The 25,975-nt window shown below is 40.9% G+C and overlaps 1 protein-coding gene across 1 annotated transcript in view; it reads right to left on the bottom strand.

Moving 5' to 3' along the window:
* The window catches only part of PXDN (peroxidasin), a 132,991-nt gene that overhangs the window by 23,273 nt on the left and 83,743 nt on the right, over window positions 1–25,975 (bottom strand). Inside the window, exons 5-14 of the mRNA XM_075861153.1 lie at window positions 19,707–19,778; window positions 19,541–19,612; window positions 17,917–18,086; window positions 17,103–17,220; window positions 15,906–16,075; window positions 15,313–15,585; window positions 12,099–12,215; window positions 8,441–8,599; window positions 6,194–6,306; window positions 5,524–5,680 (exon numbers count right to left, since the gene is read on the bottom strand). Of these exons, the coding sequence (XP_075717268.1) occupies window positions 5,524–5,680; window positions 6,194–6,306; window positions 8,441–8,599; window positions 12,099–12,215; window positions 15,313–15,585; window positions 15,906–16,075; window positions 17,103–17,220; window positions 17,917–18,086; window positions 19,541–19,612; window positions 19,707–19,778 (1,421 nt within the window). The remainder of the gene's footprint in view (window positions 1–5,523; window positions 5,681–6,193; window positions 6,307–8,440; window positions 8,600–12,098; window positions 12,216–15,312; window positions 15,586–15,905; window positions 16,076–17,102; window positions 17,221–17,916; window positions 18,087–19,540; window positions 19,613–19,706; window positions 19,779–25,975) is intronic.

Below are 25,975 nucleotides of genomic sequence, written 5' to 3'. Positions count from 1 at the left end.
GGTCCGAGCACTGAGACCCCCACCGATCACTAAAACGAAGCAGCAGAAGTGCTCAGGTGAGCGCTAAGCTGCTTTGTTTCTGATTGGCTTTTCTCGGAAAGCCGAGCAATTTGGTGGATGGCTCAATAGAAAGTCTATGAGACTGCAGACCAATTGCTCGGCTTTCCGAGGAAAGCCGATCAGAAACTAAGCGGCTCAGCGCTCACCTGAGCGTTTCTGCTGCTTCATTTTAGCGATCGTTGGCGGTCTCAGTGGTCTGACCCCCACCGATCAAAACTTCCGACATGTCACTATCACGTCAGAAGTTTTTATAAAGTTTAGTTACCCTTTAAAAATAAAAAATAAAATGTACTCCTGCAGAAGAATATAAAAAGGTGAGAAAAAAATTGTGCATTGAATTAATGACACAGTAACCTGACTTTTGCGCTTATTTCTTAGGGAAAAATAGTGGATTAAACGGTCAATTTTAAACTGGCAATACACATGCTAGTTTAGTCGACAGATATGTCCCACGCTCCTTCAAACAACCGATGGTGCATGTTTATTTTAATGGAGAGAGGGGAATTACTCGCTGCCAGACACACCTCTGGTTTTGGCTCATACCCGGGAGAACAAAGGATTGGGAATCTCCCGACATTTTCTGTTAGGGAAACGTTGGGCTGCCCAAATACAACAAAGAAGTTTCCAGGTCAGAAAACGCGGATATAATTAACATATTAGTAAAAAGGATTTGCCTGTGTACATTGCAATTTTATGGTAAATAAAGACCATCAAATCCCAGTTCCATTTTATAGTTTAGTCTAAAGGGGCTTTTACACCGGCCGATTTTCGGCCAATGCAGCGAGCGCCGATCAATGGGTCATCGTTGATCGGCGCTCGTCTGCTCCAGTCACCCTGAGCTAGAGATGGGGACGAGTGGACGTTACTCCGATAGCTTGTCCCCATACATTATGTCGGCAGAGCGTCTCCCTTGGAGATAGTCTTTACACAGGAAGATGTGCTCCCGACAAATTTTTTTTTCTTTTTTTAAAACGATATGACCAGCAGATGATCGAGCTGCTGATCGTTCCCCTGTTTACACAGGGCAATTATCGGCAACAAGTGTTCTATGAACGCTAGTCTGCACGATAATCTGCCAGTGTAAATCCCCCTTAAGAAGGACAGATTGCAAAAATACAAAAAACCAAGCCACTGGTTACGCAATTCAGTTGTTCAAAGAAGTGCATTGTAGATTATATTGGAAATATGGCTGTCATTTATAATAAAGTGGATAGAAAAAAAGTCTATACATCCCTGATAAAATGCCAGGTTTTTGTCAGGTCAAAAAAATCAGTACAAGATGAATCATTTCAGAACTTTTTCAACCTTTAATGTGACCCATAAGCTGTACAATTGTATTGAAAAACAAACTGAAATCGTTTAAAGGGGAAAAATGAAAACACCACAACTACAATAATGTGGTTGCATAACTGTGAACACTCTCTTACAATTGGGGATGTGGTTGTGTTCAGAATTAGCCAATCACGTTTAAACTCATGTTAAATAGTAGTCAGTACACAGCTGCCATTATTTAAAGTGATTCTGAGTAACCTCATATAAAGTTCAGCTGTTCTATTAGGATTTTCCTGACATTTTCTTTGTTGCATGTGACAGCAAAAGCCATGGTCCATAAAGAGCTTACAACACAACAAAGGGATCTAATTGTTGAAAGGCATCAGTCAGGAGAAGGGTACCAAAGAATTTCCAAGGTATTAGATATACCATACAACACACTGAAGACGGTCATCAAGAAGTGGCATTACCAAGAACTGGACGTCCCTCAAAACTTGATGAACAGACAAGACAAAAATTGGTCTGGGAGGCAACCAAGAGGCCTACAGCAACATTAAAGGAGCTACAGAACTTTCTGGCAGGCACTGGTTGTGTAGTGAATGTGACAATAATCTCCCGTATTCTTCATATGTCTGGGCTGTAGGGTGGCAAAACCGAAGTATTTTCTAATAAATAAAATCATCCAAGCCCAACATAAAGTCTGCTAAAACGTGTTATGGTCTGATGAGACCAAGGTTGAACTTTTTGGCCATAATTCCAAAAGTTATGTTTTTGCACAAAGCCAACACTGTACATCACCAAAAGAACACCATACCCATAGTGAAGCATGGTGAGGGCAGTATTATGCTTTGAGGTGGTTTTTCTGAAGCTGGAACTGGGGCTTTAATCAAGGTGGAGGGAATTATGAACAGTTCCAAATATCAGTCAATATTGCCACCAAACCTGCAGGCTGCTGCTGCTAAAAAGCTGAAGATGAAGAGGAATTTCACCTTTCAGAACAACAACGACCCAAAGCATACCTCCAAATCAACAAAAAGAATGGCTTCACCAGAAGATCAACATTTTGGAATGGCCCAGCCAGAGCGCAGACCTGAGTCCAATTGAAAATCTCTGGGGTGACCTGAAAAAGTCTGTACACAGGGGATGCACTCGCAATCTGACAGATTTGGAGCGCTTTTGCAAGGAAGAGTGGGCAACAATTGCCAAGTCAAGATGTGCCATGCTGATAGACTTCTAGCCAAAAAGACTGAATGCCGTCATAAAGGCAAAGGGTAATTCAACAAAGTTTTAGTTTAAGGGTGTGAATATTTATGCAATCACATTATTTTCGATTCTTTAATTTTATTTTTCAACCCTAAAAGATTTCAGTTTGTCTTTCAATATAAATTGTACAGATTATAGGGGACATTAAAGGTGGAAAAAGTTCTGAAATTATTAATCTTGGACTGATTTTGTAACATGGCAAAAAACTGGCATTTTAACAGGGGTGTGTAGACTTTTTATATCAGCTCTGGTGTAATAAACTGGCAATAGAATACATGGCATACAAGGGAATAGAATTATGACTGAACTGGGGTGCATGAAAAGTCGGTTGATAAAGTTCTCAGAAGGTATAAGTATGAATGAAATGACTGAGCCCTATATATGCGCTCATAAATTAATACAGTCCGAAGGGAGCAATGACAAACAAATAGACTATGGCAGTATATAATCTAGTCGATGGACATATCCCTGATACATGAATATGAAGTAAACAGACTTTCCACACCCTATCCACAGTCATAGGGTAATCTTACACTGATGGTACATGATCAACTATATAGCGCGTTGATCGGCGCTCGTTTAGCTCTGTTTACATTGAGCAATCATTGTACAGAATGGGGACGAACGAGATCGCTAATCCCCATACAGTTTGCATCATTGTCGGCAGCACATCCCCTACACTGGTAGATTTACTGCCGACAACCATGATTTTTACTGCCACGTAAAAAGTGCAAATGGCATGAGTGATTGCTCGTCTGTCGGCTGATCGCTGGGCACTTTTACAAGGGTTGTCGATCGGGAATAGGCATTTCGGTTCCCCAATCAACGGCCACATTATTATTTAAATGTGTAATCGGAGGTGTAGAGTGTGGGAGTAAAGGAAACAATGAACTGGCACGCCGGTTACCGTAACTCCCGTAAACTGTGATGGACAGGAGCATGAATACTTGGCCTGATCACTCCTTCTCCTGAGGATACGCCGTAAACGTCTATGGTTGGCATGTCTCATTATTTCAGCTTTACTTATGTAGTCCAGAAGAATCCACTTTAAGAGGCATGGCAGTTTTAAAACCAGGTAGACATACAATATACTTCCAGTTTCTACTACACTTTGTTTGGTACCATTAAGCAAACACAGACTTTGGTATTACAGTGCTCTTAAATATGAGGCAACGAAGATGAAAGACACTTTAGCCAAATTTTCAGCTTTGTAATCTTTCCCATCACCTCCCTTCATAATGCAAACATTTCATAGAATATCCTGTGCACTCTGTAAATGTTCTGAAGACATCTATCCAAGACATTAACTTGAGACTTTTCCATCAAAAATTGAATAACTACAAGGCAAAAACTTTTCAAAGTTTATTCAAAGTGAACAGACATGCTAGAGAGAATAAAGAGATCAGTAGAACAAATTATCTAAGGAGGCCTAATTACTTCCAGGTGCAGCTGTCAAATCATGTATACTTAAGTAATTGCTTAAAGCACTAAGAGATACAACTAAAAAGGAAGGGGCCCTGAGGCAGAAGACTATTTCACAAACAATTATGGCAGTGATTAACACTTTCAGTGCCGTCACATGGATTATAACCCTTCGCTCTAGACTGCTATGTACATGGTCTACATTCAACGTGCCCAATGTCCTATCGTGACTTAAGGAGTATAGTTTTACATTTTTTAAATATAACGTCCACTTTTGGAAAATGGTCCGCTCTCCAATTGTAGGAAGTAACATTGCTGGAAACCAATCAAATATGGGGACCTTGACCAACGTTGTCTACCTATTTTAACTTGCATTTAGTACGCAGGGAACAAAGTATAATGGACAAACCATCAGGAGAGATCTATGAGAAGCTCCCAGCCATATCTAGTTTAGATTATTTAATAATGTGGAGTATTATAGTGAATTAAAAGAAACAGAAAAACATTTTTGCCTAAAAGTGACTAGTTGACAAATTTTTACAAGTGTGGTGAAACTATGACTAGGAGATCAAGTGTAGCTTTAATGAGGGTTTAAGAAAGGACTGTTTGCAGCATGCAGGAAAAAACAAAGGGTACAGTTGCTACTGCTTTTGGGTGAAAGGGGTTCCGCTAGTACCTTGTATTTTGTCTCATTTAAAACAATCCTTGAGAAGGGTAATGGAAGACGACACTGCTGGTGGGACTGCAGGTCATTATACAAAGTAAAGAGGTGCAAGAGACTGTACATTAGGACTATGAAGCTGTTGTGTCTGCAATTGTTACCGTCCCTTGCTCAAGTGTCGTTTAAAATAAATAAATTAATAAATAAATAAAGGATTGGCGTTCTCCATTGTATGCGTTATTAAGCAGTGTTTTTTTTAGGTAGGATTTGCGTGGTATTAAATCAGTGGCTACTATTGTATATTGAACAAGAATATTGAGCAAACCACAATCAAAATGTAACAGATACATAACATTTGTTATGGATATACAAACTTTTAACACGGAAAAGGCAGATCCCATTATACATTACCAGAGGCCCCAATGCAAAACCTGTAACAGGGTTCCCCACCTACAGTTCAACGTGCCATTTACAATACTAGTGTGTTAAGTGGTAGAGGAGCCTTTGGGCCCCATCAGCCTGCATGGTCTTGGTCTGACTATCTCAGAAACCCCTTTAGCTACACCCTTGTACATTGATGTAAAACATCAGCCAATCTAAAGCGATTTAGATTCTACGTTCAGGAGCAACTGCAGTTAATCACCAATATTTTACTCTCAAGGAACCAAGAAACAGGAGATAGGAGATATGGGGGTCGTTTGGCAAGAGCCTTACATTCTCTCAGTTCCATGATATTTTTGTATTTTTCTATGTTATCATGAATGTTCATGATTTTATACAATTAGGCTTCAACTACATACATTGTTGGCAAAATAAATGTTAATAGCATATCAATTGTGTCTTACCTGTCACAGATAGAACCATGCTTGTGGAAGAATAGCCAATACTATTTCTTGCCACACATTCATATCGACCTTGGTCTGCTGGGCCAACATCACGAATAGCTAAAAAGCCATTTGGGCTAATGTGGAATTTCCCACTTTCAGTTACTTGTATGCCATCCTACAACAAACACTCAATTAGATCAATTCATTCTCTACAGCAGTTGGCAGTATTTCAAGTTATCCATATAGCACCAACAAATTCTACATTTCCATATAGACCCCATTGGGCTTTGAATCTAATAATTTGAGCTGAAATACAAAAACAATAAAGTTGACCATACACAAGATAGTAGGACTGTTGGATCTGCCTGGACTCTCCATTGACCAATGTTTGGTTTGGCCAAATGCATATTTATTCCTGGGAGGGAGAGTTTAAGTCTTTGCCAGATACTTCCAAAGAAGTTTATATCAGAGGGAAGAAAAATATCTGACGACTTAAAAAATACAATATATTGTTGCATTGTAGGATCAGCCTAATAAAATCTAATGTCTAGGGCCAGGAAAAAAACAATTTCATAAATATCCAGCAGATTTATAGAAGCAATTCTGCAATACACAATTATGTTTTAACAAAATCGACATGTACATTATCACTAAACTAACAGTATGGTGTGATAATGTAACTGGTTACCTTGTTCCAGGTGATCACGGGTAAAGGATCTCCTTGAGAACTGCAAGGAATATGAACTTCGGCACCAACCTCAGCAGTCATGTCACTGGGCACAGTAGCAAAGACAGGGGTAACTGCAAAAAATACGGGAAAAAAATAGCAAGTTCTGATAAAACTTTCCTGTAGCATATGTCCCTATACAGATTTGTCACTGTGACAAACCTCCTTAAAGGGGTTGTCTAATCTCACGCCATCTCTTTAGCATTCGAGCCATATATACATTTCCCTTGCCGGACGAGTTCACCAGAGTGACTGCTTGTTAGTGGCACTCCTCTGAGGCTAAAAGATGAGGTCCCAAGCGGAGACCCACTCTAGGATGTCTATATGCCGGAATAGGCCATATAGGCAATGGTTGTCCTGATAGGACAACTTCTTTATCTTGGGTCATCTGCGTTAATTCAGTGTAACCAGAAGGTTCAACTCCACACACTAAAAACACTCTTCATGTGCTGCCTCAAAATGAGTCCTCCTAGATAGTCAGAAGGGTGATGTAGTATATGTGGAATCTTGTGAGTTCTTTCAGGACTCCTAATTGCCTCAGAAGGTTTACGCGAGAGGTGCATCAACCACTAAGCCATTAGTGCACCTTCTAGAAACCCAAAATTCACGGTGACACAGTTTATTTAAAAATTTCACTATTTTCTGCAATGGTTACTGGAAACACAGGTCAACCATAGAAAGTCGTCTTAATTCTGCAGAGTATTTTGACCAAATCCACCACATGGAGTATTTGAAAAAGTCAAATTTTAATAAATGCAATTGAACGTTAGTTTGTGCATATATAAAGAACTTCACAACTTCAGTTTGAGAACATGCAACTTTTGTATGCTCAGTTATATTGCTCTTATGTGTGGACCAAGAATAAAACATGTCTACACGTCTAAAATTCTAGATTTTCAAAGTGCTATACTCCTGTATTGGCTATGAGAACAGGCAACAGGAATCATTTACCCACTGTATCTTGGCTGAACATTGTAGTTTTTGTAGTGCAGTAAAAACTTGTGAGTTGACTAATATCACTTATTCCAAGTTTGCTCTGGAATAAATAAAAATTAAATGCAACTCAAATCCTCAACCATTTATCTCACTTGCTTTATGGATGTTTGGCAAATCCAAATCCTCAGGCAACAATTGTGCCATGCTTGTGCCACTATTGCCCAACGAATAAATTGTACAAAAAATGGGCGACAAAAAAAAACCAAAAACATTTCTTCCAGAAACAGCTCCACTCTGGTCTATAAACGGTGACCGTTATTGCAGCTCATCCCTAATAAATTGAATGGAGCTGCAATACCAGACAGCCCATGGACAAGAGCGGCGCGGTTTCTGGCCAAAAAAGCAGACCCTTTTTAATCCTGGATTAAGTTGCTCTTATAGGGTACCTAAAGTTGGCAAAGGCTCCATTAGATGAGGGCCATACCAAAGGTGAATTAGTGGGCACTACTGCAGTCACTTAATGGGCACTATAGGTTCCTCAGGCCTATGAGCTGCAGAGGCTGCTACATTCATGTATACAATCAGTGCATTAAAACTACATTGTAATATTTTAGGACCAACCGATAAGTTTCAACATTTAGGCCCAGTTCACACAGTTTTTTGGCGTCAATTTTGACGCGGAAACAGAGTTAGAATCAGCGCCAGAATATAGGCGAAATCGCCTCACATTGATTTCAATGGGAGCCGGAGGCGTTTTTTTTCCTGAGCGACTATTAGTCCCTCGCAGGGAAAAAAAGCGGCATATCCCTTCTTGCCGCGGTTCTGCCTCTGACCTCCCATTGAAATCAATAGGACGCAGAAATAGCGTTTTTCACAGCTTTTTTGCCCCTCGGGGCTCAATGATCATGGGCAAGAAACGTAGCAAGAAAGTGCAGGCAGGTCAAAAACGGACTCAAAACTCCTGAAGGAATTTTGAGGCAGATTTTTTCTGCCCACAATATACTCCGTGTGAACTTGGCCTTACTGTTCAGGCACCAAATTCCAAGGGAGCTTGTTATAGGTCCTTATATAGGATATAAATGCCGTTGTACAACAAATGACTACATGAAAAAATTTTGACATTTTAATAGAGGAAGTTTTTTTATGTATAACTAGCCATAAAATTTAGCTAGTTTTGGCATTGTCCCAAAAGAACACCGTGTCCGAAATTGGTTCTTTGTAAAGCAACACATTTTATTGCATGCAAGCGTTGTTCTTGGTAGCATTCCTTACCTCTAGCTTCTACAGTCAACTGTGCAGAGGTACTTTTAGATCCCACAATATTAACGGCCTGACACTCATACTGTCCCTGGTCATGTAGAGCAACACGAAGTATGCGTAGGGTCCCAGTGGGCAAGATTTGATGTCTTCTATCGACAGACAGCTGGTTTCCTAACAAGGAACACAGTCATTATTCATTAAACACTGATAACGTCATCAAATTTTAGCGTCTCAGGAAAGTTTATTTGATATTAATCTCGAGGGGATTAGAACATAGTAGAAAAAAAAAAAAACAGACCACAGATCAGTCGTAAATTGGAATATACTATAAAAATTCTGAGTGTAATTCTCAGCAAACAGAAGACGAGGCTGTTGAGATAATTAAGTCTTGGTTTATTTAACGGCGCCTTGCAAAATTCTAAATCACACTGGACATCGGTATATGTAGTTTCTGAATTCCACTTAAACCGGAATAAAAATAAAGTCTGCACGATTAGGTTTAACTACAGACAATACATTTTGGGTCTGATACAATTGCAACCACCTTATTTTGGGCAGCTAGAGGTATTGTCGCTCTCATTTGCCCCATAGCAGTGAATGAGCGCACTAAATGCTACGAGCAGCAATTTTGGGTTCATATATGCGCTGTTCCTCCAATTTCCCACGTAAAAAATAAATGGTGGAACTGGAGCAGAAGACTCACCAAGGTTGAGAACCGATTAAAGGCGTTGTGCAGGATTTCAAAAACACGACTGCTTTCTTTCAGAAACCGCACCACACCTGTAAATGGTGTGGTACAGTTTTTAAACTAAACAGCCATATTGTTCTAATTCTGTACAACCTTATTAAAAGGCATTGCAGGGGATTGGAAATAAAAAAAACAAAACAACAAGCCACCCCCCCCCCCCCAGAAATAGCGCTACTCTAGCCCTTGAACTATGTCTGGAATTGATCATCCCCATTCACAGAAATGCCAGGCATAGCCAGAAGACAAGAGTAGCACAGTTTCTAGGTAAGCAAAGAAAAAAAAAAAAAAAAAAAAGAAGAACCCAAACACACTAATATAGGGTGAATCAAAAAGGATGGTGCATAAGTATAGCCTCTGTATTCATAACCAAGAGAACATAACACAAATTTATTAACATGAAAAGACACACTATCTAGGCAAGTTTCATCTATACACTACAAGTGTTCAAAGTGATTTCCATTGGTGACACGGCAGATGTCTAGGTGGCAGTCTAGTTCTGTCCAGACACTGTTTCAGTGATGTGTTGTCTCAGGTCATTCATATTCTGTGGCTGTTGAGATACACTAAGTCCTTGATGTAGCCCTACAGAAAAAACATGCAGAATGTTAGAACTGGCGATCATGGAGCCAGCGCGCAACATCTGTAAATTGTTGGTTCCGGCGTGGCCAATCCAATGTTCCGGTAGAGTTTTATTCAGGTATCGGCGAACATCCAAATGGAAATAGGATGATGCACCATCCTGCTCATTGCACAGACTACGTTTACCTTGGGGGGAGACCCTCATGTGCTCGATAAAGGCACATGGCTTCTCTGCGCCCCAAATTCTGATGTGGTGGCGATTGACCTTCCCAGAGGTGAAAGGTCGCCTCATCGCTGAACACCAGCTTGTCAGCAAATTCGTTCTCTTCCAAACGGCCCTGCAAGTCAATGCAAAACTAAGGGTGTTAGTTTTTTTTTTTTGTCTGGTTTCAGCTCCGGAAGATGACAATCTGTATGGCCTACAATGCAGAAGTTTTCGGAAGATACGCCATACCGTGCTTTGTGGAACCTGTAGTTCCATAGTAGCAGCCTGGTCAGCTCCCTAGGACCACGCTCGTACACGGCTCGCATCCTGTTTATTGTCTCTTCAGAAGTGTTTGGGCGGCCCCGACTTTTCCCATGACAAACACCCAGTGGATTTAAATTGCTTCACCCAACGCAAAATTCAGTTTCTATGCGGAGCACCTTCACCAAATTTATTCTGAAAATTTCGCTGTACTTTCAAATTCCAACACGCAAAAAGCGTTTTCTTGCTTCAATGTCGCCATCTTATGTCACACTATATAAGCACCTTTCACATTTGGCTCTTGAAAATGACAGCTGTGCTGTGATTGGTTGTTATGGGAAACTAAGCCAGTTTTGCTTTTTCAGTCACAGGGCATTTACCACTGATGTTACTTTAACTACAGGTCTTTACTTTTGCACCATCCTTTTTAAAGTCACCCATGTATTTTAGTACATTTCTATAACCTCCTCATTAGAGGAAAAGTTCAGGAGGCACTGAAAAACTAAGAAATAGAATTGCATACATTCAAGTAGGGCAGTGCAGTGCCCCAATATGTCGGAGTCAAATGAAGGGGGAGGGATGAGGAGAAGATAAAACAAAATAAAAAGGGGAAAAAAGGGAGGGGAAATCAAAGTTATACCGCTGCATCATAAAAATAATCACACTTAAAGAACTGATCATGGGTGTTCATGCAAGACAGGAAGAGGGGTAACCAGAGAATCTCCATTTCAACTAGAACATCTCCCTCTAGAGGGCACATTCAGGAGGAGGAATGCCACAGTTATGACCAAATAGCCTCTAACCGCAGAACTTTATCTTCTACAGGTAGCAACAATACATTCAAAACCCAGAATATCTTTAAATATTAAAATGGTTTACAGAAAGGGGTTCGATTGCAACTTCCAACTTATAGGAATAGTCTAGTCCACCGCACAGCAGGGAGAAAAGAAAATGGCATTCTTATAAAAAAAATAAAAATATAAATTTTATTATCCTTCTAAATTTGGAACCTTGAAGAACTGCATCCTGGTCTCAGTTAAGAATCGGTCTAGGATTGTAAAAAACTGATGCAGGAGTGCTGGATTTAAACACAGATATTGAATGTTTTAATACTTTAAGGGAGGAAAATCAAGGTACATTCGAAGCCCAAAAAGTAACCAACTATTATAATAAACATTCATAATCTATAAGAAAGGCTATGTCTATTTGTCTATACAGTAACTTGACTGTACACACTGTACAATATTCTGTTCGCACAGACAGGGGGGGGGGTCATTGAAACCCTTTTGCAAACATCCATCTACTGGAAGAAATGAGACGTGATAAATCAGTGGTGGTCAGGTGGATGGTGCAGACTGGTACAGATGGGCCATACTCCAGATTCTGTACAAACACTTTAAATTTGGAGACAGTGGAGTAAAAGAATGCAGAGAACTCAGACTTTAGCGGTTTGCATTCTTGTAGACTATTTACAGTTGTTACTTAAATGTAAAAATTTCTCTGATGATCATTTGAAAAAATTGGTTAATGAGGGTGCCAGTCGGTACGTACTAATAATACATACCCCGACAATTATACATAACATACGTCACTATGTGCTTAGCGCAGTAAAAAAAAAGCATGTACACCAGAATATGACTCTCAAAACCTGTGCTATGTACTTTTTCCTTTCCAAACAAAATAATGGTGTATACATAGGACCGACTGGATGACATCCAAAGATCGCTATTGATGAAAGACCCTTTACTGGGGAAAAGGGACACTACAAAAATGTTTTTGGCATAACCAAAGCAACCATACAGTTTTGGTTCTCTAATGTATAGTATAGTTTATGTGATAAAATATGTTGCAGCCTCCCAGCGAAGCTTTCCACTTACCTCCTTTGGTCCATGCAATCACTGGTTGTGGGTTCCCTTGCGCTTCACAATTGAAGTCCACAGTATGGCCTTCAAAAATGTTTCGATCCTGTGGAATAACCGTGAACTGTGGAATGGCTGAAAAGAGCAACACCCATATGTAAGTGCAAGACAAGAGGCTCAACAATTCACAGTACAAATATCAGAAGTAGAGGTTTTTTTTGTACTTGCTGCCTAGACTTTAATCTACAATTCGAACTTAAACAGTATTCCAGCCTCCAGTACCTTTTCCAAACCAATAAATAAGTTAGAAATGCTAGATCAATGGGGTTCCGGACCCCATCAATCGCCAGAACGAGGGACCTCGGTCCACATTCCCCACAGCTGTAAGGCAAGCGGCTAGGAGGAGTTTGAATGTCTGGCCTCTGTTCCACTCAAACTCCACCTAGTCACCGTCTTGCGGCTGGGGATAACGGTGGTCGGTGAGCGGCCCAGCGGTGGGACCCCCACCAATTAAGACTTTTTCACCTATCCAGGATAGGTGAAAAAATCCTGAAGGCTGGAATACTTCATTAACTTTCTGTCAAGCTTTGGTGCAATATAGTAATATAGGATAAAACACTGCACAATAATTTTTTTATGAAGGAATCACCAAATAAAAATGTTGACAACTGAAAAGTTACTAAAGTTGATGGGACAGGAGTATATTTTTAGGGCCAGACAATGCACAGTTTGCAAGAGGATGTACATGGGAAATGGAAGCTGGCCATTTCTTGGTCGAATTGAGCAGGACTTTGCCATATCCTGTATCTGCCTGGGACAGAGTCCAGCTAGATTTTCCTTCAACCAGACCAAAGATTCAGCTATCTGCTGTAGTCCTGTATATAAATACACTGGCCGAGGCAGGTGGCGTGTTGGCGCCACCCCTGGGCCGCTAGCTACTCGGGAACATGCCCAACTAGCGACTCTTTAGCTCTAATTATTTATAAAGTATATAATTATTACTATACGCTCTGTAGCGAAGCCCCTGCCTGTGGGTTATGGACATCATTTTGGTCAAATTTGACTTTCTGCAAAGCTAATGAATGAATGACTAAAACATTTAGAAAAGGTCATGTTTATAACCAAACAGATCTTATAATATTGTAATAAATTCCATAACATTCCCTAAGATTAACAGAAGAGGAGTTGTGCATATTGAGCAGAACATCATTCATCAGACATTATCTGTGCTTTGCAGTACATTTATGGGTTAGATGAACGTCCTGACTTAGCACTGCACATAATTAACTCCAGTTTTCCTTTACTGAAAGAATGAAGGACCGGTCCCCAATGGAGGTCTTGTTGATTTGTACAGGAGGATAGCAGCCAGCTGGCCCAAGTGGGAGTTTGATTATTTAAAAGCACTTAAGGTGAGGGGAGGACATTGATGAAAACAAGACAGTGGTTAGGGTGGCCAGCTGACCTTAGAAATGGGACCTCACAGCTGTTAAACACCAAGCATGTCTACATTTCGTTATAAGACATTGATACTTACACTGCAGACACATTTAAACAAAAGTACCCATGACTAGAGAGCTTTAGAAGTACTGTAACAGAGCTGAGATTCATGTTTGGAAAACTTTATAACATGTTCCCAAGTGGAGCTACAAAGATACCAAAGGTATCAACAAGAGGAGCGATAACATGCTTAACAATCACAGTATGCTTAGAGACCAAACTGATCCAGCACATAATGCCGTCTTGAAAACTAATAAGTAGTACTGACTACTCACTTTTGTCACAAACGAAAGCCAAAAAGCAAATGCGTTATAAAAGGTTTTAAGTTCTAAATTCACTTAGTTATGAGTAAATCTTTAAAATTAATATTTGCCCAGATTAAGGTTGATGTCTCACTATCCCATAACTCCACGTCCTATCAGTTCAACTTTTGGAGTGTGGGAGGATACTCACGTCAACACAAGGAGAACATACAAACTGCATGCAGAGGTTACCCTTGGTCGGATTCAAACCTAGGAACCACTAACCTACATTGCTTAGCCCTACAGTTATAATAATTAAGTAATTGACTACTAGATTATAAAGTGTTCATTCCATGCGGTTTATTAATGCAGTTTCTAAGTGAACGTCTAGCTTGTACAGTTTGTGCTCTAAGAATTGTAGCAACCACTAAGCCACCGTACTCTATTGAGGTCAATTCTTTTTGTGGGCCTACCCATAAGGTAAATTCTATAGTGTAATGTGTCAAACTAAAATTTGACAGTAATTTAAGTTCTACTCATAACTTTAATTTTACAGATTAACATACCACTATTTGTCCTCATGACAACTTTAGTTCGTCCACATTGTCCTACCACAAATAGTTGCTTGGCTGGATTTTAAGGAAGCATTTATTGATATAGAGTATAAGGATCATGATATTCCTCTGGGCTGGTGGTAAAGAACTCATGCTCACAAGAGAGAAGGCCATAAGTATCCCTGAAGCCTATACATTGTGGAACCTGTTGAGTAATATTCTGGGTTGAAACAGAAGGGAAAGATCAATCTTAAAGTGTAGCTAAACGTTCGACAAACTTCTGACATGTCATAGTGACATGTCAGAAGTTTGGATTGGTGGGGGTCCGAGCACGGAGACCCCCACCAATCGTTAGAATGAAGCAGCTGAAGTGCTCGTGTGAGCGCTCTGCTGCTTCATTTCTGTTCGGCTTTTTCCGGAAAGCCGATGTATAGGAGTACGGGCTCATAGACTTTCTATTGAGTCCGTACACCGATACATTTATTTCCGGAAATAGCCGAACACACACGAAGCAGCTGAGTGCTCATACGAGCATTTCAGCTGCTTCGTTCTAGCGATTGGTGGGGGTCTCAGTGCTTGGACCCCCACCAATCCAAACTTCTGACATGTCTCCATGTCATGTCAGAAGTTTGTCAAACGTTTAGCTACACTTTAACCTAAAGATCTTAAAGGGGTTGATCAAGAAAACATGGCTGCTTTCTTCCAAAAACAGCAACACACCTGTCCATAGGTTGTGTTTGGTATTCAAGCTCACGCCGATTCACTTCAATGGAGCGGAGCTTTAATACCAGAAACAATCCATGGACAAATACGGCACCGTTTTTGAAAGAAAGCGAACACATTTCTCTAATCTTGTACAACTCCTTGAAGCTATTGCTCAGATATTCACTTTTTAATGCCATCAGATGTATCAGTCCTGCAGTGAGCACTTATGCTTACCTTGAACTATGATGTGAGCAGTTGAGTGAATAGTATCCACAGTGTTGGTTGCAAAACATGTGTATTCTCCAGCATCCTCTTGGTTGACTTCCTGAATGTATAGTCCCCCGGAAGGTGTGATAGTGATGCGAGGATCGCTGGGTAATGGGGTCCTATCCCCTCTAGTCCATGTTATTCTCGGTTGCGGTTGACCAGCTGCACTGCACTCCAGTGTTATACTTTCACCAACAAGCACTTCTGTGTTTTGAGGTTGTATCACGAAACTTGGCCTGACTGTATAGAATGAAACAAGAAAAAAATAATGAATCCAAGTAATTCCAGAAGGGGGTGTACACATTGTTAGCGGACTTCAGATCCATGGACACTGTCATATTAAATCCTTGTTGTACGGGTCCATATTATGAAGCCATTAGCTAACGTGGACACATTGAGGAGATTTACTCAAGCTGTTGACTGGACAAAGCAATGGTCCAAATGATGGAGTGGCACAGCAACCAGAAGTAAATCAATTGATATTTGTACATTTTGCATACCATAAGTTTTCTACAGTAGAAAACCATTTATATCTAAGTTTAGATAAACTATAGTTCTACCTGGTGTCCCATAGTATCGAAGGGTGACCTCATGAGTCTTCACTTCACCAGCTACATTTTTTGCCATACACTGATAAATTCCCTGGTCGGTCTCTTGAGTATTCTGGATCATTAATGTACCATCTTCTAGGAGGTTCAGCCGGGCATCCTCTTTCATGCTCAATTCATTTCTAGATTGACAAAGCATAATATTTGTTTTCTGATGGATAATAATAATCTTTATTTATAGAACGCCAACATATTCTGCAGCACTGTACAATTCAGAGGGAACATGTTCCAAAATCAGACGTTACAATATGAAAAAACTAGTTTGGCTTAGTTTACATCTGCATCAGGACTCAGTTCATGGGATCCGTCGGACCTTTCTGTCAGGGTAACCCATGAACGGAATCCAAACTGAAACAAACGGAAACCATAGGTTACCGTTTGCATCACCATTGATTTTAATGGTGACGGATCTGGTGCAAACAGTTTCCGTTTGTCACCGTTGTGTAAGGGTTCCGATGTTTTGAAGGAAACAATACCATATTCGACTGCGCTATTCATTCCGTCAAAACAACGGAACCCTTACACAACGGTGACAAAATGAAACCATTTGCACCGGATAAGTCACCATTGAAATCAATGGTGATGCAAACAGAAAACCTACGGTATTTGTTTCTTTCAGTTTGGATTCCGTTCATGGGTTCCCCTGACTGAAAGGTCCGATGAGAACCCATGAATGGAGTTTCAACACAGATGTGAACGAAGCCTTAAATCAAACAAGAGGAGTGAGGACCCTGCTCGAAGAGCTTACAATCTATGGATAAAATGCAAACCGCCATAAACATTGCATATACACTCATATGCTCTGAAGACTGCAAATCTAACAGCCTATTAATATAAGAATAATTATAGTGGAAAGCTCACATTTCACTTCCCTTTAAAATCCAGCATCACAAAAATGTTAATCTTATTAACCTCAATAGCTGAGGACAAAAGTTTCAATGTCAGCGATCCAAAAACTCTGCCCCTGTCCCGGCTCCACAGGTGGGTGACTCGTCTCTCCCTGTACCATTAACCTTCCTCTGATCAGAATCGGTAAAGTTCATAAATTGTGTCCATAGCTAAAACTTGAACTATTATAAGATGTAACATTAGCTCATGAAACGTATTATTTGGCAATAAATCATGGACATTGTTTTCTATTAAACGTACTTGTTTCGGAGCCAGATGATTTCTGGTTTGGGATTGCCTTCAGCTCGACATGTAAAGTACACAGTATTCCCAAAGGTAACGTCCACATCTTGAGGTTCTGATGTAATCCTTGGCCGTTCTATATTGTAAATGGAAATAATTTTAGACCGATTGACGTTGTCCCCAATAGATCATGTATATTTGGGGAAAAAAATAAAATTGAATGAATGGTTAACCATTACCCATCAATTTCAAATGACTTGTAAAAGGTAAAATCTCAGCACCCAATTCAAAAAAATTCTTCGCAAATGGCTGGAGCAATTTTAGCTTGTAATTGCTATGGGTCCAACTCCCAGCATTTAGGTGATAATGCTGGGGAAGATGAGAGCAGCCGCATACCTCCCCTGTAGGGGAAATTTAGTAATGCACGGTGCCCATTCAAACGAATGGACGACCGTGTAATTCATAGCTGTGTCGAGAACACTTTGTAGCGGCACTACACTTGATAAAGTATCGACCAGGGATGTCGTAATGGCATTCCTTTAACTTTATATTCTTCCGCCACCAGAGAATGATTACGATCAGAGTGTGAATATCAGAATAGAAAGAAGAAAGCTGCTCGATGCTTTTAAGGTGGCAGAAAGCTCCTTTACCTTCTGGCCCCCTGTAGACTCCACATATGGTAAGTCTGACCCTAAGTTGGAAGGTTGTGATCATCTTACTGGTATAGTAGGATAGATGGATCTCATACTTGGCCACTCTCATTTAAAGAAGATTTTTTAAACAAATAATAGCTGAAGGTCATAAATATCAGCTCCTCGTGGTGGTGACTCACCACAGTTCAGTTCTGCTGGTGTAATGGTGGATAGGGACCGTCCCTGGAGCCTCCTTGGGTACTCGCAAGTAGCGGCTGCTTGAGCATTACCAGATTCTGAATAGATCTTTAAAAGGTCGGCCAGCCAAAGGATTTCACAGTCACAATGAAGAGCGTTGGAATCCAAGCGCCTGTGTGATTTCAAACACTCCATTATGTCCATAATAAAGCTGTATATGCACACTGTATTATAAAACACAGAGCTACAAAAGGACAGGACCAAGTAATATAAGTAATGCTAAGTATATATATACATACACACACAGGTAAATGATGGTTTCTGAAGTTGCAGCCAGAACCAAAGATAATAGGGCAATCTTCATTATAGAAAACAAAACACAGACAGTGAAGCCCTACAGGGTAGCAGGACTGAGATCATAAACTAGAAGGCTCCGTTCACACCACATTTTGCCTGTAAGTATCAGATATATGTATAAAGTGTACCTCGAGTGTACGTGTCTCCTGTCAGAAGGTTAAAAGTAACGGCAAGAGACTCAGAGAGATACCAGAATCAATTATTTTATTGTACTTGAACATCTCTAGTTAAAACCAATATGCTCTCAAATCTATGGGCATCATTTTTTTTTAGAGCAGGAGGAGCTGAGCAGATTGATATATATTTTTGTGGAAAAATAATTGTAACCAGTATTTTATTCATTTACACCTCTGCTCATTCTAGGCTTCAGTGCCGAGTAGGCGGGGTTACCGATTGCCAGCCTTCCCTGTATGAGTGAATATGACCGCTATCTCCGCAGTCAATCACTGAGTAGGACCACCCACTGGATTCCTAAGCATAGAATGATTAGAGATTTACATTAATAAAATACAAGTTAATTAATCTTTTCCAACAAAACTATATAAATCAATTTGTGCAGCTTCTCCTGCTCTATAACATGCTGCCAGCAAATAAGGCTGCATGTTTAACATGATCGGTTTCTTTCAAATAACTGTAGCTTTGCTTACTATGTTGTGTCCGACTTCAAGAAACCGAAATCTCTAAACAGTAACAAAGGGATTTTTTGCGATTTTACATTGATGGCCTTTTTCTTAGGATAGGCTATCAATGCATAATTATTGTTGTCCAACCCATAGTAAAATCGGCAGAACAAAGGGGTAGCAGCGCTCCTTCACTGCAGAACCTGACACAGCGAAGTCCATAAACATAACTGTGGTGCTTAAGAACAACTTGTTTAATTTGTATGGATATGTCTGTACCAATTACTGCAGTGAAGAGGAGAAATCAGTGAGGGTCCCAGGGGTCAGGTCAATGTAAAATCCCAAAAACCCTTGAGACCTTTCACTCTATAAATCAATGGTTGTAGGAGGTCACAAACCGCACCAAAGCGATCTTCTCACATGTATCGCTCATATCCGAGGATCATTTTGACCGTATACCCCCTCTGACGTTTCCACGCATAGACAACACACAGTACCGTCACTACACTCAGCTGGGAACCATCTAATCCCTAAATCACAGATCAAATATGTATAATACAAAGATTACAAGATTTTCTGAAGATGGAGCTCCCCCCAAAGTGTAAGGTATAAGTTACACAAAAACGCCATTTGTTGGGCACATACTTACAATCTTTTCATAGATTCCAGCTGACTGAAAGTGCCAGGTACCAGGTGGGTGATCCGATTATTATGTAAAAACCTAAATAGGTTGGGAAAAAAAAAACACTCAATATATCTGCACACACATCATTCCGTACGTACAATATTTCTTAGCATTAATGTTGGTGACTCACAGTCTCTCCAACTTAGGAAGATGATGGAATGATTCTGGTTCTAGTGTCTCAATGTGGTTAAAATGAAGATACCTAGAAAAAGCAAGCGCATCATGATTAATACGGTATTGGAAAAACTACAAAGGAAATTGCTTACTAACAATGTTTCTACTTGTAACTGCGCTGAGCTACAGAATTACATACAAGAATTACGTTGCCAAAAGGCACAAAAAAAAATAATGAAAAACAAGAATGACAAGTTCAACCATGAAACCAGACACGTAGATTACGAATACATGCGGCACAGCTGTACAGGATTAGCTGTAATACAACCATACAGTTCTTATTATGCAGATGTGAAAAATGTATGTAAAAGTTGTTGTGCTGAAAGGATATTTCATACCACATGATAGGTTGGGCGTCAGCAATGCCGATTGTTGAAGAAAAAAAAAACAAACAAAAAAACACATGTGTAACCAGATAGAAATCTTAAAGGACAACCTCTTTTCAAATGCTCTACTAGGACATATGGATTACAAAGATGCTCCCGCCTCTATATTCCATGCAAAGGCCAACACGATTAGGTATTACATGGTCGACCACTCCTTTGTATAGGTGCCAATACTGCATTTCTCCTAAAGCTGCCCCATGTCACTCCAGTTGGGGCATAAATTTAAGGACATTTATATAATGACCCATTAAGTTCAGCTAGTGGATACTGCTGCATCAGGGAAAGAGTATACGCAGCCAGTATAAGTCACCATGTGCGTCCTTCTGGCCATTTGGATTGGCCAGGTGGGTACAAGCTCACAAACAAAAACGTAACTTTTAGTTTGAAGCAGAGGTCCCATAAATTTTTTAGCCCACAAGTCAAAATAAAAATGTAATGGGTAGCGTTCAGCTATATTCGGTATTAAACCCAAAAATATCAGAGCGGATGTATTATTTATGTTACTTATATAGCACCAACATATTCCGCAGCACTATACAGTGAAGGAAAAAAGTATCACATTTATTAACCCCCCGACATAACGTACATGTACGTCACAGAATGCCTTGTGTTAAGTCACCATGCCATACATGGGAGCTCGCTGTTCTCCACGGTTTCCATAACTCCCATTCACTTTTATGGGAGTAATCCCGGTCACCTCACCAGACAGGATAGATTTGGGGGGACTCCTAACCTAGACATAGGTGTGGGACCCATATCTACCAGACATTTATAGCATAGTCTGTGGATATGCCATAAAGCTAAGTTGGGAATTCTCTCCAAAAGGTTAAAGGAGTTGTCCACTTTAGACAATCCTTACTAGTTAGAGGACTCACCTGAAAATAAACAAATCAGAAAGTAATGTTCTCCTCAGGATACTCCTGAAGAGAACTACGACGAAACGCGCGTTGAAGCGGCCATACACGCTAGTCACTCCACTACACCTGTATTTATCGTGTCATGTAAGTAAAACTGCTTGTTGTTGGTCTCTATATGAATTATTATTCTGATACTATTAGCTGGCTATTGCTACGGACGTGCTATATTAACCTATACAATATCTTTATTCGCATTTACCATACGGTTTTCATTGTAAAAGTATGGGTACGTTCCTTAGTGGTATACTAATGTAAATATGACCTTTCAATATTTAACATAAATCCTTGCAAGTAATAGGTAGTCTTCATTGGATACATAGAAGCATTGTATGCATATTTTGTTGATCACATCTTTTTTTTAACTCGTATGTTTTTCATTTTATCTCTTTTTGTTCTTTTATCCATGGTTTCCATGCTCCTATATCTTTTCGAGTTGGTTTCATTGATTTTTTGGGGAGTTTTAAGACATTTTCTATAAAAATGGACTCAATATAGGAACACCGTGATATATTTATACATAGTTATTAGGTCACCTCATCAGCAGTTTTTTTCTTAAGTAAATAACCCTAATTTTGATCATCTTTGTAGAACTCTGTTCTCGTCATGTACATCTATGCCCCTTTTGATGTACTCCATGATCTTATTTCCTTTGGCAGCAGCTGCCTGACACTGTTTGCTACTGTTAAGTTTACAGTCAACTAAACTTCCTAAGTCCTTTTCCATGTCAGTGTTATACAGTATTTTCCCATTTAGTATGTAATGGTGACATGTATTTTCCTTCCACGTTCCTGACCTTACATTTATCAGTGATAAACCTCATTTGCTACTTCTGACAAGCCTACATCTTATCCAGATACATTTGTAACAAACCTTTCTGCCTTAGGGTATGTTCACACGTAGTCAACAAAAACGTCTGAAAATCCAGAGTTGTTTTCAAGGGAAAACAGACCCTGCTTTTCAGACGTTTTTTTACCAACTCGCATTTTTCGCGGCGTTTTCACGCCGTTTTTTACGTCCGTTTTTGGAGCTGTTTTCATTGGAGTCTATGAGAAAACAGCTCCAAAAACGTCCAAAGAAGTGTCCTGCACTTCTTTTTACGAGGCGTAATTTTACGCGTCGTAATTGCCGTACGACGCGTAAAATTACGCGTCGTGTGGACAATACAGCGTTATACCCATAGAAAGTAATGGGCAGATGTTTGACGACGTATTTGAGACGTATTTCCAGACGTAAAACGAGGCAAAATACGCCTCGTATACGTCTGAAATTTGGCCGTGTGAACATACCCTTATGTGTTAATAACTTTACACAGTTTAGTATCATCTGTAAAAATTTAAGTTTACAATGCAATCCCTCGGTAATAAAGATTTCTGTAGCGGGCATCACCACTGCCGTATACTTACCTCTTCCCGGCGTCTTCTGCCTCCTGGCCGGCGCTACTCCTCTTCTCCGTTCCCCACTGTCTAAAGTTTCCAAAAGCTATAAAAAAAGACTTCCGTCCACTCCATTCCAATGACTGAGCAATTGAGTTCTACACTAGCTTGGACGGTGTACTCTGCATCGTGTTATATTGGATTTCCAGTACATCCCTCATGACAGCACTACAGGAGGTTGCCCTATTGACCTCTGTAGGGACAGGAAGACAGAGAGGTTAAAAGGCCCCTCCCACCACCCACTTGCCAGTGTTCTTCCTGTCCCCACAGGGTCAGGAGCAGAGAGCGTCGCTCCTGTGTTAGTGCAGGAAAGAAACTCGGGCAGGGGGGAAAGATCGGAAGGTCCGTGCACTCCCCCTTCTCTTCCCCCTAAAGCCCAGGCTAACACCCCTCAAGCGAGGGGTCCCTTCGCTCCCTCCCTGAGACACCTACCTAAGGAATCCTAGGCAGGGTTCTGGTAGTGTGTGGGGGCTGGGGTTTCCCAAGCAGGCTTCGGCCGGGCCGCGGACCAGGCGGGGGCCGGCAGGTCCATAAACATGGACGCACCGGCAGGGATCCTCGCTGCACCGCATAGCAAGCCTCAGTCGCCGGCTATGGCGGCTGCACTACAGGAACACGCTGGATGAATAGCCGACCGGAAATTACGTCGGGCTACTTCCGGTCCGCGGCCATCTTGGAAGGCGGGAAATTCAAAACGCCCGCATTTAAAGGGACACGCACAGGTATGTAGTTAGAGCTGATAACTCTAACTTGGATTATTTTTTTGTGGATTGCATATTGCATTGCCTGTTACCTGTCGCGGTATGGAACTTCCTCGTCCTGATGGAACTCCCGATATGTCCCAGGGTCACGTGAGTCTCACCCTTGGGGAAGGGTATGACCCCTTATGTATGTACACCATACTTTACCTACCTTCTGTTTTCTCTAGGAAAAAGATTCCTTTCAGAGACAAACTGATAAAAAGAAGGTTAAAAAATGTGCGACTTGTGCAAAAAAATTGCCAGAGTCCCATAGGAAACAAATGTGGCAAGATTGTATTGCAAAAATACTAAAGGAGGAACAACCAACGTTCATGTCTGAACTTAGGACTATGATTCGTGAGGAAGTGGGTCAGTCAGTAGCCTCCCTCGCCCCTCCGCAAGAAACTCCCCCTCCTCACACTCCCGGGCAAAAAGACCACGGATTGAAGTGGATCAAAAATATTGTCCTCCTTCTCAGGGGTCTGACTCTGAGCAGGAGTGTTATTTCCTATCGGAGGATGAGTTAGAAGAGAGAGAGGAACTCTTGCCTTCAACTTCTTCCACTCAAGAGAAAAAAATAAAATTCTCTTCCGAGATGTCGGATACCTTAATTCAAGCAATACGGGAAACTATGGATATTCCCGAAGAAGACCAACCACATACCATCCAGGATGAGATGTTTGGAGGTCTAACGGGAAAGAAAACAAGGGTTTTTCCGGTAAACGAAAATCTCAAAAGAATGGTGACAACTGAATGGGAAGATTCAGAAAAAAGGCTCTTCATTTCAAGAGATTTTAAAAACAGACTTCTTTGATCCAGAGGACACTAAGCCTTGGGATGAGATCCCAAAAGTAGATGTCCCAGTAGCCAGGGTTGCTAAAAAAACCGCAATCCCATTTGAAGATTCCGCTCAGTTGAGGGACGCCATGGACCGAAAGGCAGACGGACTACTGAAAAGAGCGTGGGAATCTTCCTCTGCCTTGATCTCAACTAATATCGCGGCCACATCAGTAGCAAGAGCAATGTTTATATGGCTAAACCAGCTAGAGACCCATTTGATGATGAAGACATCACAACAAGATCTATTAGAATCTCTACCTTTACTAAAAATGGCAACCGGATTCTTGGTAGACGCTTCAGCGGAATCTATTAGATTTGCTGCCAGGAATGGGGCTCTCTCAAATGCTGCTAGAAGAGCATTATGGCTCAAAATGTGGTCAGGAGATACGAAGTCCAAGAACAAGTTGTGTTCTATCCCATTTACAGGGTCTCTGATGTTCGGTCCTCTCCTCGATAACATGCTGGAGAGTGCAACAGATAGAAAAAAGGGGTTTCCTGAAGAGAAACCAAAAAAACCCCCTCAGTTTGGAAGATTTTGCCAACAGAGGGATCCTACCTCATAGAACTACAGCGGGAAAGGGAAGTCCGGTCGCTGGAGTTACCCCAAAGGGAAAAGGGGTCGAGGATATCTCCTTAACCCAAATAATTCATTCCAGCCCTCAAAGCAATGACGCCAAGAGCGTGGGGGGAAGACTCCTACAATTTTATCCCAAATGGTCGAGAATAACCCAGAACCCCTGGGTTCTAAAGATCATAGAAGGATTCAAAATAGAATTTTCCTCCATTCCTCCAGAGAAATTCCTAATAACCCAGTACCAAGCAAAAGATCTTCATCAGATTCTTATCCAGGACGTCAAGAAACTACTCAGATTGAGAGCCATTTCTCCAGTTCCCCACAACGAAATATGCAAAGGCCACTATTCAAAAATCTTCTTGGTCAAAAAATTAAACGGTTCCTACAGGACAATAATCAACCTGAAGTTCCTAAACAAATGGGTGAAATATCGAAAATTCAAGATGGAGTCTATCAGATAGACTATTCCTCTAATAAGGGTAGAGGCATCAATGTGTACGATCGATTTAAAGGATGCGTATTATCACGTTCCTATCCACCCCGCGTACCAGAGATTCCTCAGATTTGCAATTCAGGACGGTCCTTCCATTCTCCACTTCCAGTTTGTCTGCCTCCCCTTCGGCCTTTCCTCCGCCGCCAGAATTTTTACGAAAATTATGGCAGAGATCATGGCATTCATAAGAAGTCAAGGTATAGTAATTATCCCATATCTAGACGACTTCTTGTTGACAGCAGATACTCCGGCTATCTTAGTCAGTCATCGGTCACAGGTTCTTTCCCTACTACAGGAATTGGGATGGATAATCAACTTTCAGAAGTCGAGTCTTCCTCCCCAGAAACAGAAGGTCTTCTTAGGAGTACTGCTAGACTCCTCCCTTCAACATTCCTTCCTCCCAAGAGAGAAACAAATACTCCTACTGGCAGAAGTAAGGAAATTTTGGGGGAAAGACGCCTGTTCCATAAGGGAATGTATGCGGATGTTGGGAATGATGACGTCCTGCATCCAATCTATTCCATGGAGCCAATTTCAAAACTCCCTGAATTTAAAAATTCAAATTTCCGAGACTGTGAAATCATCCCTCCTGTGGTGGCTCTACACAAACATAGACAAGGGAGTCCCTGGAGAATGGTCCCTAAACAGGGAAGTCTTTCTGTCCCTAACCCAAAATTGGGGTTATCCACAAATAGACCTGTTTGCCACGAGGAAAAACTCTCAAGTAGAGACATTCTTGTCCCTAAATCTCAGAGACAACCCATTGGGAGTAGATGCATTGTCCCAACCCTGGGACATGGATCTGGCCTATGCCTTTCCTCCATTTCCTCTAATACCAATGG

Source organism: Rhinoderma darwinii, chromosome 4, assembly GCF_050947455.1.
Source record: "Rhinoderma darwinii isolate aRhiDar2 chromosome 4, aRhiDar2.hap1, whole genome shotgun sequence".
Lineage (NCBI taxonomy): Eukaryota > Metazoa > Chordata > Amphibia > Anura > Rhinodermatidae > Rhinoderma > Rhinoderma darwinii.
The sequence above is the reverse complement of the archived record's forward strand: the minus strand, read 5'-3'. Positions and strand labels throughout refer to the sequence as shown.